Here is a 20,893-nt window from a genome sequence, read left to right as displayed (position 1 = left end):
AAACCAATTAGGCACATTTAGGCAGACTTGATACAACATTTTTAACATAAATGCAATGGTTCATTGAATCAATTCCTTTCAAATAGTATCAAGAATATGCATGTCCTTGCTTCAGGGCCTGAGCTACAGGCAGTTAGATTTGGGTATGTCATTTTAGGCGAAAAAAAAAAAAAAAAGGTCCGATCCTTAAGAGGCTTTAGTTAATCCACGATAAGGGAATAGTGGGAATGTTTATCAGACAGGCTAATTACCAGTACTAGGAAACGGAGCAGACATGCATGGTTGTCTCTCTGGTTCTCTCTGTTTCCATCTCTCTCTGTCTTTCTCGATGTAATCCTGTTCGGTGCCTGAGATTAATTTCCTGTGTCGTGCCCATATTAGATTAGTTAGTTGATCCACGATAAGGGAATTGTGGAAATGTTTATCAGACAGGCTAATGACCAGTACTAGGAAACGGAGCAGACATGCATACAAGCTTGTTCAGACACTTTAGATGTGTTTTGAACAAATGACTCCTACTCAGTTTGGGGTCTCTGTCTTTCTCTCTATCTCCCTCTCGTCCTCTAGGTATTTGCGTTGGTGTTGTGGATCGTGTGTTGGACAGATCTCTTCGGCACCTTCAATGAGTTGCATCAGGGACACACACAGCCGCCCATCTACTTCGTTACCCCGCTGGTGGTTGGCATTACCATGGTACGCATACACGACCAACAGGACCTGGCATTGTAAACATACAGTACAGCGTTCAACTCACTTCCTGGAAAAAATACCTTATTTTTGGGGTCTTGTTGCTTAGGGACAGGACAGTTCAACATTTACTGGGGTGGTCCAAAATAGGGGAGGGTTGTCAAATTTATTTTTTTTTCGTGTTTTTTTGTTCATTTTATTGGTCACGGGAGGGTGGTGTGTTTTTATTGGTCACGGGGGAGGGTAGTGTGTTTTTAATTGGTCACGGGGGAGGGTAGTGCGTTTTTATTGGTCACAGGGAAGGGTAGTGTGTTTTTATTGGGCACAGGGGAGGGTAGTGTGTTTTTATTGGTCACAGGGGAGGGTAGTGTGTTTTTATTGGGCACAGGGGAGGGTAGTGTGTTTTTATTGGTCACAGGGGAGGGTAGTGTGTTTCTATTGGTCACAGGGTAGTGTGTTTCTATTGGGCACAGGGTAGTGTGTTTCTATTGGGCACAGGGTAGTGTGTTTCTATTGGGCACAGGGTAGTGTGTTTCTATTGGGCACAGGGGAGGGTAGTGTGTTTCTATTGGGCACAGGGGGAGGGTAGTGTGGTTTCTATTGGGCACAGGGGGAGGGTAGTGTGGTTTCTATTGGTCACAGGGGGAGGGTAGTGTGGTTTCTATTGGGCACAGGGGGAGGGTAGTGTGTTTCTATTGGACACAGGGGAGGGTAGTGTGTTTCTATTGGGCACAGGGGGAGGGTAGTGTGTTTCTATTGGGCACAGGGGAGGGTAGTGTGGTTTCTATTGGGCACAGGGGGAGGGTAGTGTGGTTTCTATTGGTCACAGGGGAGGGTAGTGTGTTTCTATTGGTCACAGGGGAGGGTAGTGTGGTTTCTATTGGGCACAGGGGAGGGTAGTGTGGTTTCTATTGGGCACAGGGGGGGTAGTGTGGTTTCTATTGGGCACAGGGGAGGGTAGTGTGGTTTCTATTGGGCACAGGGGGGGTAGTGTGTTTCTATTGGTCACAGGGGGAGGGTAGTGTGTTTCTATTGGGCACAGGGGGAGGGTAGTGTGGTTTCTATTGGTCACAGGGGAGGGTAGTGTGGTTTCTATTGGGCACAGGGGGAGGGTAGTGTGGTTTCTATTGGGCACAGGGGGAGGGTAGTGTGTTTCTATTGGTCACAGGGGAGGGTAGTGTGGTTTCTATTGGGCACAGGGGGAGGGTAGTGTGGTTTCTATTGGGCACAGGGGGAGGGTAGTGTGGTTTGTATTGGGCACAGGGGAGGGTAGTGTGGTTTCTATTGGGCACAGGGGGGTAGTGTGGTTTCTATTGGACACAGGGGAGGGTAGTGTGTTTCTATTGGTCACAGGGGAGGGTAGTGTGGTTTCTATTGGTCACAGGGGAGGGTAGTGTGGTTTCTATTGGGCACAGGGGAGGGTAGTGTGGTTTCTATTGGGCACAGGGGGAGGGTAGTGTGTTTCTATTGGGCACAGGGGGAGGGTAGTGTGTTTCTATTGGGCACAGGGGGAGGGTAGTGTGTTTCTATTGGGCACAGGGGGAGGGTAGTGTGTTTCTATTGGGCACAGGGGGAGGGTAGTGTGTTTCTATTGGTCACAGGGGAGGGTAGTGTGTTTCTATTGGTCACAGGGGGAGGGTAGTGTGGTTTCTATTGGGCACAGGGGGAGGGTAGTGTGTTTCTATTGGTCACAGGGGAGGGTAGTGTGGTTTCTATTGGGCACAGGGGGAGGGTAGTGTGTTTCTATTGGTCACAGGGGAGGGTAGTGTGGTTTCTATTGGGCACAGGGGGAGGGTAGTGTGTTTCTATTGGGCACAGGGGAGGGTAGTGTGTTTCTATTGGTCACAGGGGGAGGGTAGTGTGTTTCTATTGGGCACAGGGGAGGGTAGTGTGGTTTCTATTGGGCACAGGGGGAGGGTAGTGTGTTTCTATTGGTCACAGGGGGAGGGTAGTGTGTTTTTTTTCTTGATTTACATTCGCCTTTTTCATGTTTTACTATATAATTTATTTCATAATCTGCTTGCATGCACCTCCCCTATATCAAGGTGTTTTGGTACTTCCCTTATGCACTCCTTTACCAGTCTAACTTTTACTATATCACAGGTCAATATAGTCTACCAGTCTAATTAACTAACTTTTACTATACCACAGGTCAATATAGTCTACCAGTCTAACTAACGTTTACTATACCACAGGTCAATATAGTCTACCAGTCTAACTAACTTTTACTATACCACAGGTCAATATAGTCTACCAGTCTAACTAACTTTTACTATATCACAGGTCAATATAGTCTACCAGTCTAACTAACGTTTACTATACCACAGGTCAATATAGTCTACCAGTCTAACTAACGTTTACTATACCACAGGTCAATATAGTCTACCAGTCTAACTAACTTTTACTATACCACAGGTCAATATAGTCTACCAGTCTAACTAACGTTTACTATACCACAGGTCAATATAGTCTACCAGTCTAACTAACTTTTACTATACCACAGGTCAATATAGTCTACCAGTCTAACTAACGTTTACTATACCACAGGTCAATATAGTCTACCAGTCTAACTAACTTTTACTATACCACAGGTCAATATAGTCTACCAGTCTAACTAACTTTTACTATACCACAGGTCAATATAGTCTACCAGTCTAACTAACTTTTATTATACCACAGGTCAATATAGTCTACCAGTCTAACTAACTTTTATTATACCACAGGTCAATATAGTCTACCAGTCTAACTAACTTTTACTATACCACAGGTCAATATAGTTAACCAGTCTGTTCTATCCTGCCCTCTATCCACCATTTATAGTGGTAGGTGGATAGTTTGTCCAGATCTCGTAACGGCTAACTTGCATACAAATGTTTCAATATGAATCCACACAAATAGGAATAGCTGATAGGCAGCTGAGATGAAAGAACAGTGAGACGTGCAGCTCAAGAAGCTCCAATACGAGCGGCTATTCCTCGCGCACCTAAAACCTAACGCTTCAAACCGTGATATCGAAATGCCCAAAGTCGGTATGCTTTGCTTATTGGTTGTGTTGTGGCAATGGGAGGGTAGTCCCCAAAGAAACCTGTTGGTGTTACATTCGGTGCATACAGTATATTTCATATAATTAGAAATATAGATGTTCAGCATTTTGATTCTAACTTCCTCCTAGCTGATGATTTGTATGCAGACTTCTCTGATCGTAGTGTAATGAAACAGGCAGGGAGAGGGAGCTCGTCTGTGGTGGTCGGCGAACCCTCAACCTTCTGGCCAGTAGCCCTGCGTGGCATCGACTGCCACAAAAGCATGCTGAAGTGGCAGAGTTGATATCCATGTTTATAAACACAGGCTCACTACGGTTCTTGTTATTTGTGGCCGTAAACATTATTTGGAGTTAATTCTATGAGGGCGGGAGGTTGTGCTTGAGGGGGGTGTATGTATACATAACTTGTCAGAGTCAATCCATCATCCATGTATCATTATGTTGGTAGAAGATTAGATTGTCATTGTATACCAGTAGCCTTAACAGTATGCTACGCTGTAGAAAGTAAGCCCATTGAGCATGCTGTTATTCACAGGAATCATTGTGGAGCAGTTGCTGTGTTGGTTCACAATGGTTTCTCTCTCTCTCTCATACCCTATGTATAAGTGAGTGAAGGAGAGTGAGTGAAGGAGAGTGAGCTGAGATGGTCCTTACATGTCCGTTGTGTTTCTGTGCTTATCTAAATCGTGTTAACTCAACCCCTCCCTCTCCTCTCTCCCTCAGTTGCTAGCTACGTTTCTGATCCAGTTTGAGAGGTTGAGAGGGGTCCAGTCTTCAGGGATTCTCTTTATATTCTGGTTCCTGTCGGTGCTGTGTGCCATCGTGCCTTTCCGCTCCAAGATCCTACAGGCCAAGGTGAGATCAAGGTTTCCCCTAACTTGTACTTTCTGATGTCTCCATCTGCCTCCAGCTCTCTCCTTCATCCCTTGCCTCTCTCAAAAGGGGTTTACCGCCCCCCTCCTCCATCATTGTCTCCCTCTCCTCCCTCCTTTCCTAGCTAAAGAACTTACGGTTGTTTAGGCAAGGACGTTGTTTTGGGGGTTAGGCAAGGACGTTGTTTTGGGGGTTTACGCAGGGACGTTGTTTTGGGGGTTAGGCAGGGATGAGGCTGTGTGGAGAGCAAGGGGGAGGAAGTGCGAGGGAGAGAGACAAAGAGAGGGAGAGAGTTGAGAAATAGTAGGTCTGTTGTCCAATGTTCTGAATTGAATGACATAGCTTGTGAACTTCAGAGCTCTCATTGGCTATTGCTGATCACCGTTCTCAAAACTTGTCGTTGCACATCTCACACTACAAGGGAATTGCAGATTTTGTGCCGATAAAATGAAACAGGTTTGAAAATATCGGGACGTCTGGGACTGCTCAGACTGGATCGGTAGCCTCCGATTGTGTCTCCGACCCGCTCACATTAAACGAGCGTTGGTGACGGCCGCCCGCCCCGAGTAGGCAACGACATGGGGGACTGTGTCTCAGATCTCCCAAACCTGTCTGGGACAGACAAATCGGGGCCACAATCATGTAGTGTTCACCCAGCTTTAGTGTCTGTCAAACTCCTTTTAAGAAATGGCTTTCATGACGAAATGTCCTCCAACGGGTCAATGAAGTATTTCTCCTGTCTTGTGTTTCAGAATGAGATTCCAGACAAGCTGCGTTTCATCACCTTCTATCTCTACTTCACTCTGGTCGTATTACAGCTGATCCTCTGTTGCTTCAACGAGAAACCTCCCCTTTTCTCCAACGTAGACACAGACCCCGTGAGTCAACACACACGTGTGCGCGCGCGCACACACACACACGTTTGTTTTACTATCCTTGTGGGCACCAAACAATTGATTCCCATTCAAAATCCAATTTTTCCTAACCTTAACCCCAAATCCCTAACCTTAACTCCTAACCTATAACATAACCCGTAACTCTAATTGTAACCCTTGAGCCTAAAATAGCCTTTTTCTTTGTGGAGACTGGCGAAATGTCCTCACTTGTCTGAATATTTTCTTGTTTTACTATTCTTGTGAGGACTTCTTGTCCCCGGAAGGATAGGCCACAATGTGTGTGTTTTTTTACTATCTTCTTACTCTGTTATTTTCTCCTCAGAATCCTTGTCCTCAATCGACCGCTGGCTTCCTCTCCACAATGACCTTCTGGTGGTTCACTAGGTAAAACCATTTCCCCCATACACACATGCATAACATGTATGTCCCGTTCATCATTGTGTCTGTCCTATATATTTGTATGGCTTGTAGCTACTTCATATTCACGTATGTTATTCCGACAATTAATCGGTACATTTGATCAATAATGAATGGAACTCTAAACAGCAGTCTTCTCTCTGTGCAGTGGTTTCTTGGATACTGATAAAGTATTTTCCCGGAACCCTCTCTTTACAAAGTTCCACTAATGCGTTGTGTCCCTCCCTGTCCCAGCATGGCCATCAAAGGCTATAAGAACCCCCTGGAAGCCAAAGACCTGTGGTCACTGAACAAGAGGGACAGCTCAGAGGAGGTCGTCCCCAAGCTGCTGAGAGAGTGGGACCTGGAGCAGATCAAGGCTCACAGGTAGGGAGGGAGACCACTAGCGGTTCTGGGGGTGCAGTGCCCCTGTGACAACAGTTTTGGACCCCCTTGTGGCCCCCCTAAATGTGGAGTATGAAATAATTTTTACATAACAATTTTTTTGCTATCGTAATTTTTTTTTACATCCGTTATTAGACAGTGCCAACGATGATGATTATGAACATAGTCTTTTGCCTGCTAATGCCTGCAATGCAGTGAAGAAAACGATATGACAACAATAACGTCTAATGTAACTGGCCCCTCTAACAGTACAACTGGCCCCAGCTTGGCCCCCCCCCCAGTTGAAATGGTCTAGAACCGCCACTGAGGGAGACAGGGAGGGAGGGAGGTGGAGCAGGCCAAAGCTTACAGGTAGGGAGGGAGGGAGAGAGACAAATCTTATTGGTCACATACACATGGTAAGCAGATGTTATTGTGAGTGTAGTGAAATGCTTATGCTTCTAGATCCGACAGGTAATATCTAACACATTCCACAACAAAACCTAATATCTAACACATTCCACAACAAAACCTAATATCTAACACATTCCACAACAAAACCTAATATCTAACACATTCCACAACAAAACCTAATATCTAACACATTCCACAACAAAACCTAATATCTAACAACTCCACAACAAAACCTAATATAGTACCTAATGTACTATAGGAATGGGATGAGAATATTTAAGTATAAAATATATGGATGAGCAGTGACAGAGCGGCTAAGATGCAACAGATAGTAAAGAATAGATAGTGAAGGATACAGGATACAGTATATACATATGAGATGAGTAATGCGAGATATGTAAACATTCTTAAAGTGACATTATTAAAGTGACTAGTGTTCCATTCATTAAAGTGGCCAATGATATCAAGTCTATATGTAGGCAGCAGCCTCTCTGTGTTAGTGATGGCTGTTTAACAGTCTGATGTTTTTGAGATAGAAGCTGTTTTTCAATCTCTCAGTCCCAGCATTGATGCACCTGTACTGACCTCGCCTTCTGGATGGTAGTGGTGTGAACAGGAAGTGGCTCGGGTGGTTGTTGTCCTTGATGATCTTTTTGGCCTTCCTGTGACATTGGGTGGTGTAGGTGTCCTGGAGGGCAGGTAGTTTGCCCCTGGTGATGCGTTGTGCAGACTGCACCACCCTCTGGAGAGCCCTGCGGTTATGGGCGGAGCAGCTGCCGTACCAGGCGGTGATACAGCCCGACAGGATGCTCTCAATTGTGTACCTGTAAAAATTAGTGAAGGTTTTCGGTGACAAGCCACATTTTTTTTCAGCCTCCTGAAGTTGAAGAGGTGCTGTTACACCTTCTTCACCACACTGTCTGTGTGGGTGGACCATTTCAGTTTGTCTGTGATGAGAACACCGAGGAACTTAAAACTTTCCACCTTCTCCACTGCTGTCCTGTCTGTGGATATGGGGATGCTCCCTCTGCTGTTTCCTGAAGTCCACGATCATTTCTTTTGTTTTGCTGACATTGAGTGTGAGGTTATTTTCCTGACACCACACTCCGAGGGCCCTCACCTCCTCCCTGTAGGCCGTCTCGTTGTTGTTGGTAATCAAGCCTACCACTGTAGTGTCGTCTGCAAACTTGATTAAGTTGGAGGTGTGCGGTGGCCACGCAGTCATGGGTGAACAGGGAGTACAGGAGAGGGCTGAGAACGCACCCTTGTGGGGCCCCAGTATTGAGGATCAGCGGCGTGGAGATGTTGTTTCCTACCTTCACCACCTGGGGGCGGCCCGTCAGGAAGTCCAGGACCCAGTTGCACAGGACGGGGTCGAGGCCCAGGGTCTCAAGCTTAATGATTAGTTTGGAGGGTACTATGGTGTTGAATGCTGAGCTGTAATCGATGAACAGCATTCTAACATAGGTATTCCTCTTGTCCAGATGGGATAGGGCAGTGTGATGGCGATTGCATCGTCTGTGGACCTATTGGGGCGGTAAGCAAATTGGAGTTGGTCTAGGGTGTCAGGTAGTGTGGAGGTGATATGATCCTTGACTAGTCTCTCAAAGCACTTCATGACGACAGAAGTGAGTGCTACGGGGCGATAGTAATTTTGTTCAGTTACCATAGCTTTCTTGGGAACAGGAACAATGGTGGCCATCTTGAAGCATATGGGGACAGCAGACTGGGATAGGGATTGATTGAATATGTTCATAAGCAACACCAGCCAGCTGGTTTGCTCATGCTCTGAGGACGCGGCTAGGGATGCCGTCTGGGCCGGCAGCCCTGCGAGTTAACACATTTAAATGTTTTACTCACGTTGGCCACGGAGAAGGAGAGCCCAAGTCTTTGGTAGTGGGCCGTATCGGTGGCACTGTATTGTCCTAAAGTGCGCAAAGAAGTTGTTTTCATTTTTCTGGGAGCAAGACGTCGATGTCCGCGACGGGGCTGGTTTTCTTTTGGTAATCCGTGATTGTCTGTAGACCCTGCCACATACGTCTCTTGTTTGAGCCGTTGAATTGTGACTCCACTTTGTCTCTATTCTGACGCTTTGCTTGTTTGATTGCCTTACGGAGGGAATAACTACACTGTTTGTATTCGGTCATGTTTCCAGTCGCCTTGCCATGATTAAATGCGGTGGGATGTGCTTTCAGTTTTACGTGAATGCTGCCATCAATCCACGGTTTCTGGTTAGGGAAGGTTTTAATAGTCACAGTGGGTACAACATCTCCTATACACTTCCTTATAAACTCGCTCACTGTATTCAATAGTTCTTCCCGGCTGTATGTAATAACAGTTAAGGTTTTCTAGGCTAATAATGTAAGAAATAATACATAAAAAACAAAATACTGCACAGTTTCTTAAGGACTAGAAGTGAAGATGCCATCTCTATCGGTGCCATCTTTCCTCATTTAGATGGGGGGGACAGGCCAAGGCTAGGAGGGAGAGAGTGGGGGAGTGTGAGCCAAGGGATGTAGGGAGGAACAGAGGGAGGGAGACAGGAATGTGGAGCAGGCCAAGGCTCACAGGGAGAGAGGGAGGGAGACAGGAATGTGGAGCAGGCCAAGGCTCACAGGGAGAGAGGGAGGGAGACAGGAATGTGGAGCAGGCCAAGGCTCACAGGGAGAGAGGGAGGGAGACAGAAATGTGGAGCAGGCCAAGGCTCACAGGGAGAGAGGGAGGGAGACAGGAATGTGGAGCAGGCCAAGGCTCACATGGAGAGAGGGAGGGAGACAGGAATGTGGAGCAGGCCAAGGCTCACAGGGAGAGATTAACATCCACATGAACATTGGGTACCGTTGCTCAATTTCCTTAGTCTTTCCTGGAATGGACACATTCTATTTGGTGATTCTTATCTCAAAGCCTTCCAATGATTGCACTACTTCTAGGTACAAAGAAAGAGAAACCTGCAAATTTCAATAACATTTTTTAATTATACATTTTTTACTGATTTAAAAATCACTTCCCTTCTTTCCTTATTTTCCTTTTTACAACAATATTGACCCAGTAGTATGAATGTGTAGAGAATGGTTTCTCATGCTCATGTTTAAAGTTACACAGCCTAAGTCAACAGTAGTTTCCCCTTTCAACTCTTTCCCAGAACAGTTGAGAAATCAAATCAAATTTATTTATATAGCCCTTCGTACATCAGCTGATATCTCAAAGTGCTGTACAGAAACCCAGCCTAAAACCCCAAACAGCAAGCAATGCATGTGAAAGAAGCACGGTGGCTAGGAAAAACTCCCTAGGAAAAACTCCCTAGAAAGGCCAAAAACCTAGGAAGAAACCTAGAGAGGAACCAGGCTATGAGGGGTGGCCAGTCCTCTTCTGGCTGTGCAGGGTGGATATTATAACAGAACATGGTCAAGATGTTAAATGTTCATAAATGACCAGCATGGTCAAATAATAATAATCATAGTAGTTATCGAGGGTGCAACAAGCACGTCCGGTGAACAGGTCAGGGTTCCATAGCCGCAGGCAGAACAGTTGAAACTGGAGCAGCAGCACGGCCAGGTGGACTGGGGACAGCAAGGAGTCATCATGCCAGGTAGTCCTGAGGCATGGTCCTAGGGCTCAGGTCCTCCGAGAGAAAGAAAGAAAGAAAGAGAGAAAGAGAGAATTAGAGAGAGCATATTTAAATTCACACAGGACACCGGATAAGACAAGAGAAATACTCCAGATGTAACAGACTGACCCTAGCCCCCCGACACATAAACTACTGCAGCATAAATACTGGAGGCTGAGACAGGAGGGGTCAGGAGACACTGTGGCCCCATCCAATGAAACCCCCGGACAGGGCCAAACAGGCAGGATATAACCCCACCCACTTTGCCAAAGCACAGCCCCCACACCACTAGAGGGAGGTCTCCAACCACCAACTTACCGTCCTAAGACAAGGCCGAGTATAGCCCACAAAGATCTCCGCCACGGCACAACCCAAGGGGGGGGGGGCGCCAACCCAGACAGGAAGACCACGTCAGTGACTCAGCCCACTCAAGTGACGCACCCCTCCCATGGACGGCATGGAAGAACACCAGTACGCCAGTGACTCAGCCCCTGTAATAGGGTTAGAGGCAGAGAATCCCAGTGGAGAGAGGGGAACCGGCAAGGCAGAGACAGCAAGGGCGGTTCGTTGCTCCAGCCTTTCCGTTCACCTTCACACTCCTGGGCCAGACTATACTTAATCATAGGACCTACTGAATAGATAAGTCTTCAGTAAAGACTTAAAGGTTGAGACTGAGTCTGCGTCTCTCACATGGGTCGGCAGACCATTCCATAAAAATGGAGCTCTATAGGAGAAAGCCCTACCTCCAGCCGTTTGCTTAGAAATTCTAGGGACAATTAGGAGGCCTGCGTCTTGTGACCGTAGCGTACATGTAGGTATGTACGGCAGGACCAAATCAGAACGATAGGTAGGAGCAAGCCCATGCAATGCTTTGTAGGTTAGCAGTAAAAATGAGTTGTCTTTATGAGCTCTGAGTACTGGAGTGTACGTGTGCGAGCGTGCAGTGTGCAGTACCTTTTGTTAGGATAGAAACCACTGCAGTGTCCAGCACTTTTTGAGCATTTAATATGAGGAGTCGGTGTCTTTTCATCTCTATTCTTGGTCAGAAAACACAATAAGAGAGAGAAATCACACAGTTAGCAAAATTACGTAGAAAATACATATTTTATAAGTATTTTCCAGACATTGATATCACGTCCGTTTTAGGTGCTAAATGAAAAGGTGAAAATACGTATTTTCAAGACGTTGAAATACGTATTTTCCGGACGTTGAAAATAGGTATTTTTCGGTCATTGATTCTATGACCAAATTTCTACTGCTGAACATTCTCAATGAAGTAAGCATTATACCACTTTGTCACGAATTCCGCCGAAGTTGGTGCCTCTCCTTGTTCGGGCGGCGTTCGGCGGTCGACATCACCGGCTTTCTAGCTACCGCCGATCTACGTTTCTTTGTCCATTTGTTTTGTCTTGATTGTACACACCTGGTTCCCATTACATTATAATTTATTCCCTATTTAACCCTCTGGTTCCCACATGGTTTTGTGCGTGTTTGTTCTTTGTTTAGTGTTCTAGACTTCTGTGCGCTGGTGTGTTTTTCCCTGCGGTGAAATTATTGTTGTTTCTTTTCGAGTGAAGTACGTCTTTTACTCCGTTCTGTGTCCTGCGCCTGACTCCGTCCTACCGCTGCACACAGACACCTGACACACTCAATAGGAAAGAGGAGCCAACTGAACATTTCAACAGAATATTTATTGTTGATCCCATCTGTCACATTTTTTCAAAAGCTTTAAAACCTGCATGGAATTCTCCAGTGTTAAAAACAAAAGAAATGATCACTGACGGTGTTACATCAACACTGGTAGTGTTGCATCTATGGACCCATATAGAGTCCGTAATAGTGACACATGGCTTAGTGTAAAGCCTTAATGAAATATTTCCCAGAGTGCCTTGTCTTTCATGTAAATTGTAGAGTTAACACCCATGACTATATTTGTTAGTGACAGAGACATGGTTATTGCATTCCTCCATTTTCCATAAATAACACACATTTTTCTAAATGAATCCAATCCGTTAGATTTTTTTGCACCTCTTACTGAAATGTTTGTTCCAGTTTAGATTCTTTAGGTAGTCTCCTCACAGTGTTCCTAACTCTGGCAGTCATTATGAATGACATTCTGAATGCAAGTTACAGGTGAATAAAAATTCAAATTGTTGTATATCCTAATTCTGTCTGTATTCCAATATGAGTTACACGTCACTTTGCAAGGCAGCACAATGTGACTTGCAGGTAGGGTTGCAAAATTCTTGCAACTTTTTCCAGAAATCATGTTTGGAAGTGTCCTGGAAACGGAAGCAGGAAATCCAAAATCCTTCAACCAGGGTTAGTCTGCAACACCACCACTGCAACACCAAAAATATCAGAAACGTTGAATATCCCACGGAGCACCATTCAATCCATTATTGAAAAATGGAAAGGATATGGCACCACAGCAAACCTGCCAAGAGAGGGCCGCCCACCAAAACTCACGGACCAGGCAAGGAGGGCATTAATCAGCAACAAAGAGACCAAAGATAACCCTGAAGGATCTGCAAAGCTCCACAGCGGAGATTGGTATATCTATCCATAGGACCACTTTAAGCTGGGCTTTACAGAAGAGTGGCCAGAAAAAAAGCCATTGCTTAAAGAAATAATAAGCAAACACATTTGGCGTTCGCCAAAAGGCATGTGGGAGACTCCCCAAACAAGGTATGGGACTAAAATTAAACCCTACACCCATTAACCTCTCCACTATACCAACTAACCCAACACCCATTAAAACCTCTATACCAATTAACCCTACACCCATTAAAACCTATCCACTATACCAACTAACCCTACACCCATTAAAACCTCACCACTATATCAACTAACCCAACACCCATTAAAACCTCTCCACTATATCAACTAACCCTACACCCATTAAAATCTCACCACTATACCAACTAACCCTACACCCATTAAAACCTCACCACTATATCAAATAACCCTACACCCATTAAAACCTCTGTAGCAACTAACCCTACACCCATTAAAATCTCTGTAGCAACTAACCCTACACCCATTAAAACCTCTATACCAACTAACCCTACCCCCATTTAAACCTCTCCACTATATCAACTAACCCTACACCAATATTCCACTACTTGGCCCTATCTGTTCCTGCACCGACCGGCAGCCTGGGAGGACGGGATACTATTGTTCAACACACCTTGTAACTCTTCTGAAGTAAAATGTTGTACACCCAAGTACTTCTCTATTGTCTGTGTTTTACGTTACATTTCTGCAGTACAGTTGACAACCATGGCTATGCATGCTAAGAAACCAACCTTACTGAAACGCATGTTATTCCTATCGCTCTCTAATGGCCTAGGCATACTCACAGGGATCCTCTTAGGATCCCTCGCACTGGACATATCTTCCTCTACTACTCTTTTCACAGCCACCCATTCTAAAACAGACTGCCACTCTTTGTTTTGGGTTGCAGTGGTTTCAGTAGCTGTGGTTGCTGACATGTATAATGTTGAATCCCCAGTTTACACAGACACACTTGCTTTGATTAAGGCTACTGGTAGTAAAAACAGAACAGTAAAGGGCCAGGAATACCACACATTACATGTTTTACTTTAGAGAAGCTTCCATTTAAGAAAACCCTCTGTGTTCTATTAGATAGATGGCTCTCAACTCTGTATGTAGATGACACTGTTATGCACGCTATTGCCCCTACGGCTGACCAGGCTTTGTTGGAGCTGCAATCAAATGTTGTCCTTGATGATTTAAAATTGGTACTTATTGTGGGAAAAATATTTCAAATTTATGCATTACATAGTTCTTTCATCTAGCAGGTTCCCACCATAAAGTACAGTGCATTTGGAAATTATTCAGAGCCCTTGACTTTTTCCACATTTTGTTACATTACAGCCTTATTCTAAAATTGATTAGATACATTTTTTCCTCATCAATCTGCACACAATACCCCATAATGACAAAGCAAAATAAAATGTATATATTTTTTTGCAAATGTATAAAAATAACTGAAATATCACATTTTACATAAATATTGAGACCCTTTACTCAGTACATTGTTGAAGCACCTTTGGCAGCGATTACAGCCTTCGAGTCTTCTTGGGTATGACATTGCAAGCTTTGAACACCTGTATTTGGGGAGTTTCTCCCATTCTTCTCAGATCCTCTCAAGCTCTGTCAGGTTGGATTGGAAGTGTTGCTGCACAGCTATTTTCAAGTCAGGGCTCTGGCTGGGCCACTCAAGGACATTCAGAGACTTGTCCCAAAGCCAGTCCTCCGTTGTCTTGGCTGTATACTTCGTCATTGCCCTGTTGGAAGGTTTACCTTCGCCCCATGAGGAGTGGCTTCCATCTGGACACTCTACCATAAAGGCCTGATTGGTGGAGTGCTGCAGAGATGGTTGTCCTTCTGGAAGGTTCTCCCATCTCCACAGAGGAACTCTGGAGCTCTTTCAGAGTGACCATCGGGTTCATGGTCACCTCCCTGACCAAGGCCCTTCTCCTCTGATTGCTCAGTTTGGCCGGGCAGCCAGCTCTAGGAAGAGTCTTGGTGGTTCCAAACTTCTTCCATTTAAGAATGATGGAGGCCACTGTGTTCTTGGGGACCTTCAATTCTGCAAAAATGTTTTGGTACCCTTCCCCAGACATGTGCCTTGACACAATCATGTCTTGGGCCTCTACGGACAATTCCTTCGACCTCATGGCTTGGTTTCTGCTCTGACATGCACTGTCAACTGTTGGTTCTTATATAGACAGGTGTGTGCCTTTCCAAATCATGTCCAATCAATTGAATTTACCACAGGTGGACTCCAATCAAGTTGAGGAAACATCTCAAGGAAGATCAATGTAAACAGGATGCACCTGAGCTAAATCTCAGGACTCATAGCAAAGTGTCTGAATACTTATGTAAATACTTTTTTTATTTTTATAAATTTGCAAAAATTTCGAAACCTGTTTTTGCTTTGTCGATATGAGGTATTGTGTGTTAATTGATGAGGAAATATAATTTAATACATTTTACAATAAGGCTGTAACGTAACAAAAGGTTGAAAAAGTCAAGGGGTCTGAATACTTTCCAAATATACTGTATCTGGGCTTTTGGATTGACAATAATTTGACATTTAAAAACATACGGATGAGCTAGTTTAGAAGCTGAGATTTAAGTAGGCTTCGTTTATAGAAAAATCTTTCCTCTCCCTAAACAGCAGGAAGCAGATTGTATAGTCAATTTTCCTGCCAGTTCTTTACTGTGGTGACAGCATTTATCGGAATGCAGCAGCCACCACTCTTAAAACTTTGGATGCTGTCTACCATAGCGCCCTTCACTTTATTGCAAGTGACCGTTTTAATATGCATCAATGCATCCTGTATCAAAAGGTTGGCTGGTCCACATTAAAGTCCCATAAATGACTTCATTACTCCCTTTTTATTTCCAAAGCTCTGCTACACAACCGTCCGACTTACCTAACTTCACTTCTAGGTAACTACGCCTTCAGGTTTAGTGCCCCCCCCCCATTTTTGGAATAGCTCCCTACATCTTGACACTCTGTTGTCTCTAGGGCAGTTTAGGACTTTCAATGTTGAATTAATTTAATGAGAATTGCAACTGTTTGGATTGAATGTAAATCATTTTATTTGTGGTGTTTGAAGATGTGTTGATTCTGTCATTTGGTGTTCATTTTGAATTTGTTTTATTGTGGTCTCATTGGGGTCCCCTGAATAAATAAAAGTTAACAAAAATACAAAATGGGGTAAATCTAGGCCCTTAAAATAAGACCTTATGTAAATAAATAATTTAGTTGAATAATGTTTTTTTTATGATAACATATTCGCTTAGGATTTCACTTGGTGAAGTTCATAGGACCGAAAATGGATGAATTCAACAACCATATGTCTGTCACTAACAAGTATAGTCATGGATGGTAACTTTACAATTAACTAGAAAGGCAAGGCACTCTGGGGAAATATTTTAATAAGGCTTTACACTAAGCAGTGTGTTAATTTAACACTGTTCTAGTGTCTATATGGGTCCACAGACCCTTCCATTTCATTTATTTTTTACAGTAGAGAATTCGCTCTGTAGCTAACAGGGAAGAAATTTTAGGGCGAGCACGGCACATGACTGGGCCGAGCTAGAACAACTTGTGAAGTTGCTTGAGCAGTTCGCAATCCATACTGACCAACTTCAAACTGACAGCCAGTCACTGTCTGATGCAGTGCTGTGCTTTCTCAACCTTGAGGCATACTTGCAGTCAACCACTGTTGCAAAACAGTTGGCACATGTCCTCCTGAAGTCACTGTGTGAGCACTTCGCATGCATACTGAATCCTCTGGCAGCCAACTTCGATCCAACCCCTGCAGCAGCTTGCCTGATGGGTCCAAGTGTGTCTCTGACACTTTGATCAACAGAGATGGAGCCACTGATGAGGGAAGCAAAATCTTTTGTACTTCAGCAAATCAGAGAGTACAGACGTGGAGCAGCAGGACCCCAGGAAGATGAATCCGGCAAGCATCTTGACCAAAGTGCATTAGAAATATAGCTTCCTCACATCGAAGATTGTGTCTGTGGTCATTGTCCAGCCAGAGGGTCATCCTGGCACGGCATTTAGTGCCCTCTGTGAGCTGCAGAAATACCTGGAAGAGGTAAAGGGAGACATGTTTCGAGAGTCCCTTCTCCAGTGCTGGCAGGCTGTTTATCCAAAGCTGTGTCCTGTGGTACTGGATCTGGTTTCTGCCCTTGCATCCCAGGCGTCATTGGAGAGAATATTCCGCCTGTCATCAGGCTTGAGAAACCGAATGAACACTTCTCTAGAACGCAGAGTCTTCTTGAAGATAAACCAGAAAATCACACACACACACACACACACACACACACACACACACACACACACACACACACACACACACACACACACACACACACACAAAGCTTTCTGGCTGTGAAATTATAGGTGTGTGAAGAAGTGTTGTGCTTATGTTGTTGCAGCTGTTTTTCTGAACTCTATTTGAAAACAGTCAGTCTCTAATATTACATAAACATGTCAAAGGACTTAATTTGTCTTTGTCACGTATAACGGTAAAGATACTTGATTATTCTACTGAAGTGAAAAACACATTGGATTGGTGTAAACATGGGCAAGAGAGTTTCCTCACACCATTTTATTATTGCACCAGTCACTTATACTTTAAATCCAAGTCACACTAGGATTGATTTCAGTGGAGGCTGCTGAGGGGAGGACGGCTCATAATAATGGCTGGAATGGAACTAATGGAATGGCATCAACCCATGTGTTTGATGTATTTGATACTATTCCACTCCAGCCATTTCCACGAGCCCGTCCTCCCCAATTAAGGTGCCACCAACCTCCTGTGATTGATTTACACTGAGTATACTAAACATTAGGAACACCTGCTCTTTCCATGACATAGACTGACCAGGTGAATCCAGGGGAAAGCTATGATCCCTTATTGATGTCACTTGTTAAATCCACTCCAATCTACTCCGGTCCAGACCTCACCAAAACAAAGACTGAGGACCCCCCCCCCCACCCACCCTCCAAAGAAAAGGACGTCAAATGCTTAGTGGGCATGCTAGTATCAAAGACTGAATTCATTCACAGTACAGATCAGTAAGAAATATAGAACATTGGTACAGTGTTCACATCTTGCTTTCCAACAGGCTGCTGCAGTGAATGAAAAAGACTGGAACTTGCCTGGAAAGCAGTGGAGTGAAAGTCTGGCTGTCAGACCCTGGCTGGTAGCCAGATTAAACCGTCTTTCTGCTCTAAACAGAAACTACCTGCTTTCTCTCTGCCATTTTTTATAAAACATTTCAATCCTACCATCTTAATAATTTATTGGATTTATGTTTTTCTCAAAGTGAAAATATAAATTGTCTCCCTTTTAACTTATCAAAGCAAGCAGTTGGCTACCACATAAACCTTTAACCAGAAAGCTTGTCAAACAAACTTGCTAGAGCATAAACATTTAGCCCAAAACAACTTTCTGCTTCAGGTTGTCAATGCCACAGCCATGGGCCCCACAGTTCCATTGCTTCAGCTTGTGAAGGCCACACAGCCATGGGCCCCACAGTTCCATTGCTTCAGCTTGTGAAGGCCACACAGCCATGGGCCCCACAGTTCCATTGCTTCAGCTTGTGAAGGCCACACAGCCATGGGCCCCACAGTTCCATTGCTTCAGCTTGTGAAGGCCACACAGCCATGGGCCCCACAGTTCCATTGTACTTACATTGTATTTTACTATCACTGACTTTGCAGCTGGCTGCATTGACAAATGTTTTAGTAATGACGACTGTGAGATAGTTATGTACGACAACCATCTTAAGATGAATGCACTAACTGTAAGTTGCTCTGGATAAGAGCGTCTGCTAAATGACTCAAATGTAAATCTCTGGTCCAAAATCACTTAACACCAGCTTGTCTGCTGAACTCCAACCTCTGTTGTTCCACACATTCTCTCAAACAACAAACCATGCCCCCATTTGTGTTCAAAAGGTTTTTAGTGCTCCAAAGATTGAGAGGTGAAATTACAGTACCATTGAAAATACTGCAATTATTTCCCCACCCACATTTTACCACAATGCATCATAATTTACAGTATGCTGCAGTAAACCTTTCCTTCCTCCCTTCCCTCCCTTCCCACCCACCCTCCTTCCCTTTCCTTCCTTCCTTCCTTCCTTCCTTCCTTCCTTCCTTCCTTCCTTCCTTCCTTCCTTCCTTCCTTCCTTCCTTCCTTCCTTCCTTCCTTCCTTCCTTCCTTCCTTCCTTCCTTCCTTCCCTTCCCTCTTTCCCTTCTTTCCCTTCCCTTCCCTTCCCTCTTTCCCTTCCTTCCTCCCCTTCCTTCCTTCCTTCTTTCCCTTCCCTTCTTTCCCTTTCTTTCTTTTTTTCTTTTCAGTTTCCCTGCCAAGTTCTGTCTGGTTTACCTTCTGTAAACAGAAGGACCAGTAAAGTTATATGAAGGAGAGGCCTAAGCCTGTAATTGGGGGTGTGACCGAGGGTTGTGTTTCATTGATTAATCCCCTGTTGAAATCTAACCCCTTCACATTCAGATCTCTGGGAGAAAATCACACAAACATATACAATATATCTGCTAACTTCAAGGAAAAAGTTGAATTTGATGAATGCTTCTTCTACTGGAAACTAATTTCCTCACATTTTCTCCACAGTGCTGAGGACCGGTCCACCCAGGCTCTGTACTCCAAGCCTCCGCCAGCGGGAGAGTCCAACCACGTAGGGGGGGAGAACAGTACTGAGGAGGTGGAGGTGTTGCTGTCCAAAACGAAAACCCACACAAAGCCCTCCTTCCTCCGCTCCCTCATCAAGGCTTTTGGACCCTACTTCCTCATCGGATCTGCCTTTAAACTCCTACAGGACCTCATCACCTTCGTCAACCCACAGCTCCTCAGGTAAGTAGAGCACTACGAAGCATTATAACCCCTTATGAAGCTGTTTGAAGCTTATATGTCAAGATGAACACACTGAACGTGGCCTGAATACAATTTGAAGTTCTGAGTAAAGATAAAGATCTGTGAGATATTTTAATATAACTGCTGTAGTTCCTCTATCAGACCCATCATAGGAGCATTTGTTTCCTTGTAACTTTACAGGGTGAAAGGACAACATTGTTCCTCTCACTACCACAATGTTTACAAGTACCTGGACAGTATTTACCTATGTGGTTTATGGAAGCAAATTATCTACCTAACAATCTATCATGGTCTCTCATTTTCTCTAAAATGTAAGCTTTGCATGGTATTCGTTCTTATGGTCTTATTTGTATGTGATGCAAAGCCAACGTGTAAATGTCTTCCCGGTGTAGGCTATCATGACTGGGTGTGTATTTGAATGATGGCCGCTTTTCTGTGAAATCATATACCCCCTCTTCGTCGTAAAGAGATAGATTGTTAGGTATATCATATCTTACCATAAACCACATAGGTGTCACGGTGGTTAGCTCATTATGGAAAAACTTCTCCTCCCTTTGCTAGTTTTATGTCCTTCGTTCTAGGGCTTGCCCTTTGTTCATTGTACTTACAGATCACATATTATTTCTATATATTCAGTATGTTATGCTGCAAGACATTTTCTTAACAGTAATTTATTTCCATTTGATCTCTCTCTCTAGTTTATTGATCTTGTTCACAAAGCAGAAGGAAGCTCCCACCTGGTGGGGTTATGCCCTGGCATTCCTCATGTTCTTCACAGCCTTCCTCCAGACCCTCATCCTGCACCAACACTTCCAGTACTGCTTTGTTACCGGGATGAGGCTCCGCACCTCCATCATAGGAGCTATCTACAGGAAGGTACACACAGGCAGAAGCATGCACACACACAGAGAAACACACACACAGAAGCATGCACGCACGCACGCATACACACACAAAAACACACACACACAGAAGCATGCACGCACATACCCATATGCATGTATTCACGCAAACACACACACATTCACTACAGTGGCGAAAGTACTGAATCTCTTTCTCTTCTGTCTCTATCTCTCTATTTCTCTGCTCTCTGCTCTCTCCCCCTAGTCTCTGATCATCACGAACGCGGCCAAGCGTACATCT

At 44.4% G+C, this 20,893-nt stretch overlaps 1 protein-coding gene across 3 annotated transcripts in view; it reads left to right on the top strand.

Moving 5' to 3' along the window:
* The window catches only part of LOC106578846 (ATP-binding cassette sub-family C member 3), a 73,249-nt gene that overhangs the window by 32,182 nt on the left and 20,174 nt on the right, over positions 1–20,893 (top strand). For all 3 annotated transcript variants that reach the window (XM_014158052.2, XM_014158055.2, XM_045702352.1), the window contains exons 3-10: positions 568–693; positions 4,454–4,585; positions 5,356–5,481; positions 5,822–5,883; positions 6,151–6,282; positions 19,490–19,729; positions 20,449–20,626; positions 20,858–20,893. The exon at positions 20,858–20,893 is cut by the window's right edge and continues 126 nt beyond it. In XM_014158052.2, the coding sequence (XP_014013527.1) occupies positions 568–693; positions 4,454–4,585; positions 5,356–5,481; positions 5,822–5,883; positions 6,151–6,282; positions 19,490–19,729; positions 20,449–20,626; positions 20,858–20,893 (1,032 nt within the window). The remainder of the gene's footprint in view (positions 1–567; positions 694–4,453; positions 4,586–5,355; positions 5,482–5,821; positions 5,884–6,150; positions 6,283–19,489; positions 19,730–20,448; positions 20,627–20,857) is intronic.

The sequence above is a fragment of the Salmo salar genome, chromosome ssa19 (genome assembly GCF_905237065.1).
Source record: "Salmo salar chromosome ssa19, Ssal_v3.1, whole genome shotgun sequence".
Lineage (NCBI taxonomy): Eukaryota > Metazoa > Chordata > Actinopteri > Salmoniformes > Salmonidae > Salmo > Salmo salar.
Note: the sequence above shows the minus strand (reverse complement) of the source record. Positions and strands in the feature narration are given on the sequence as shown.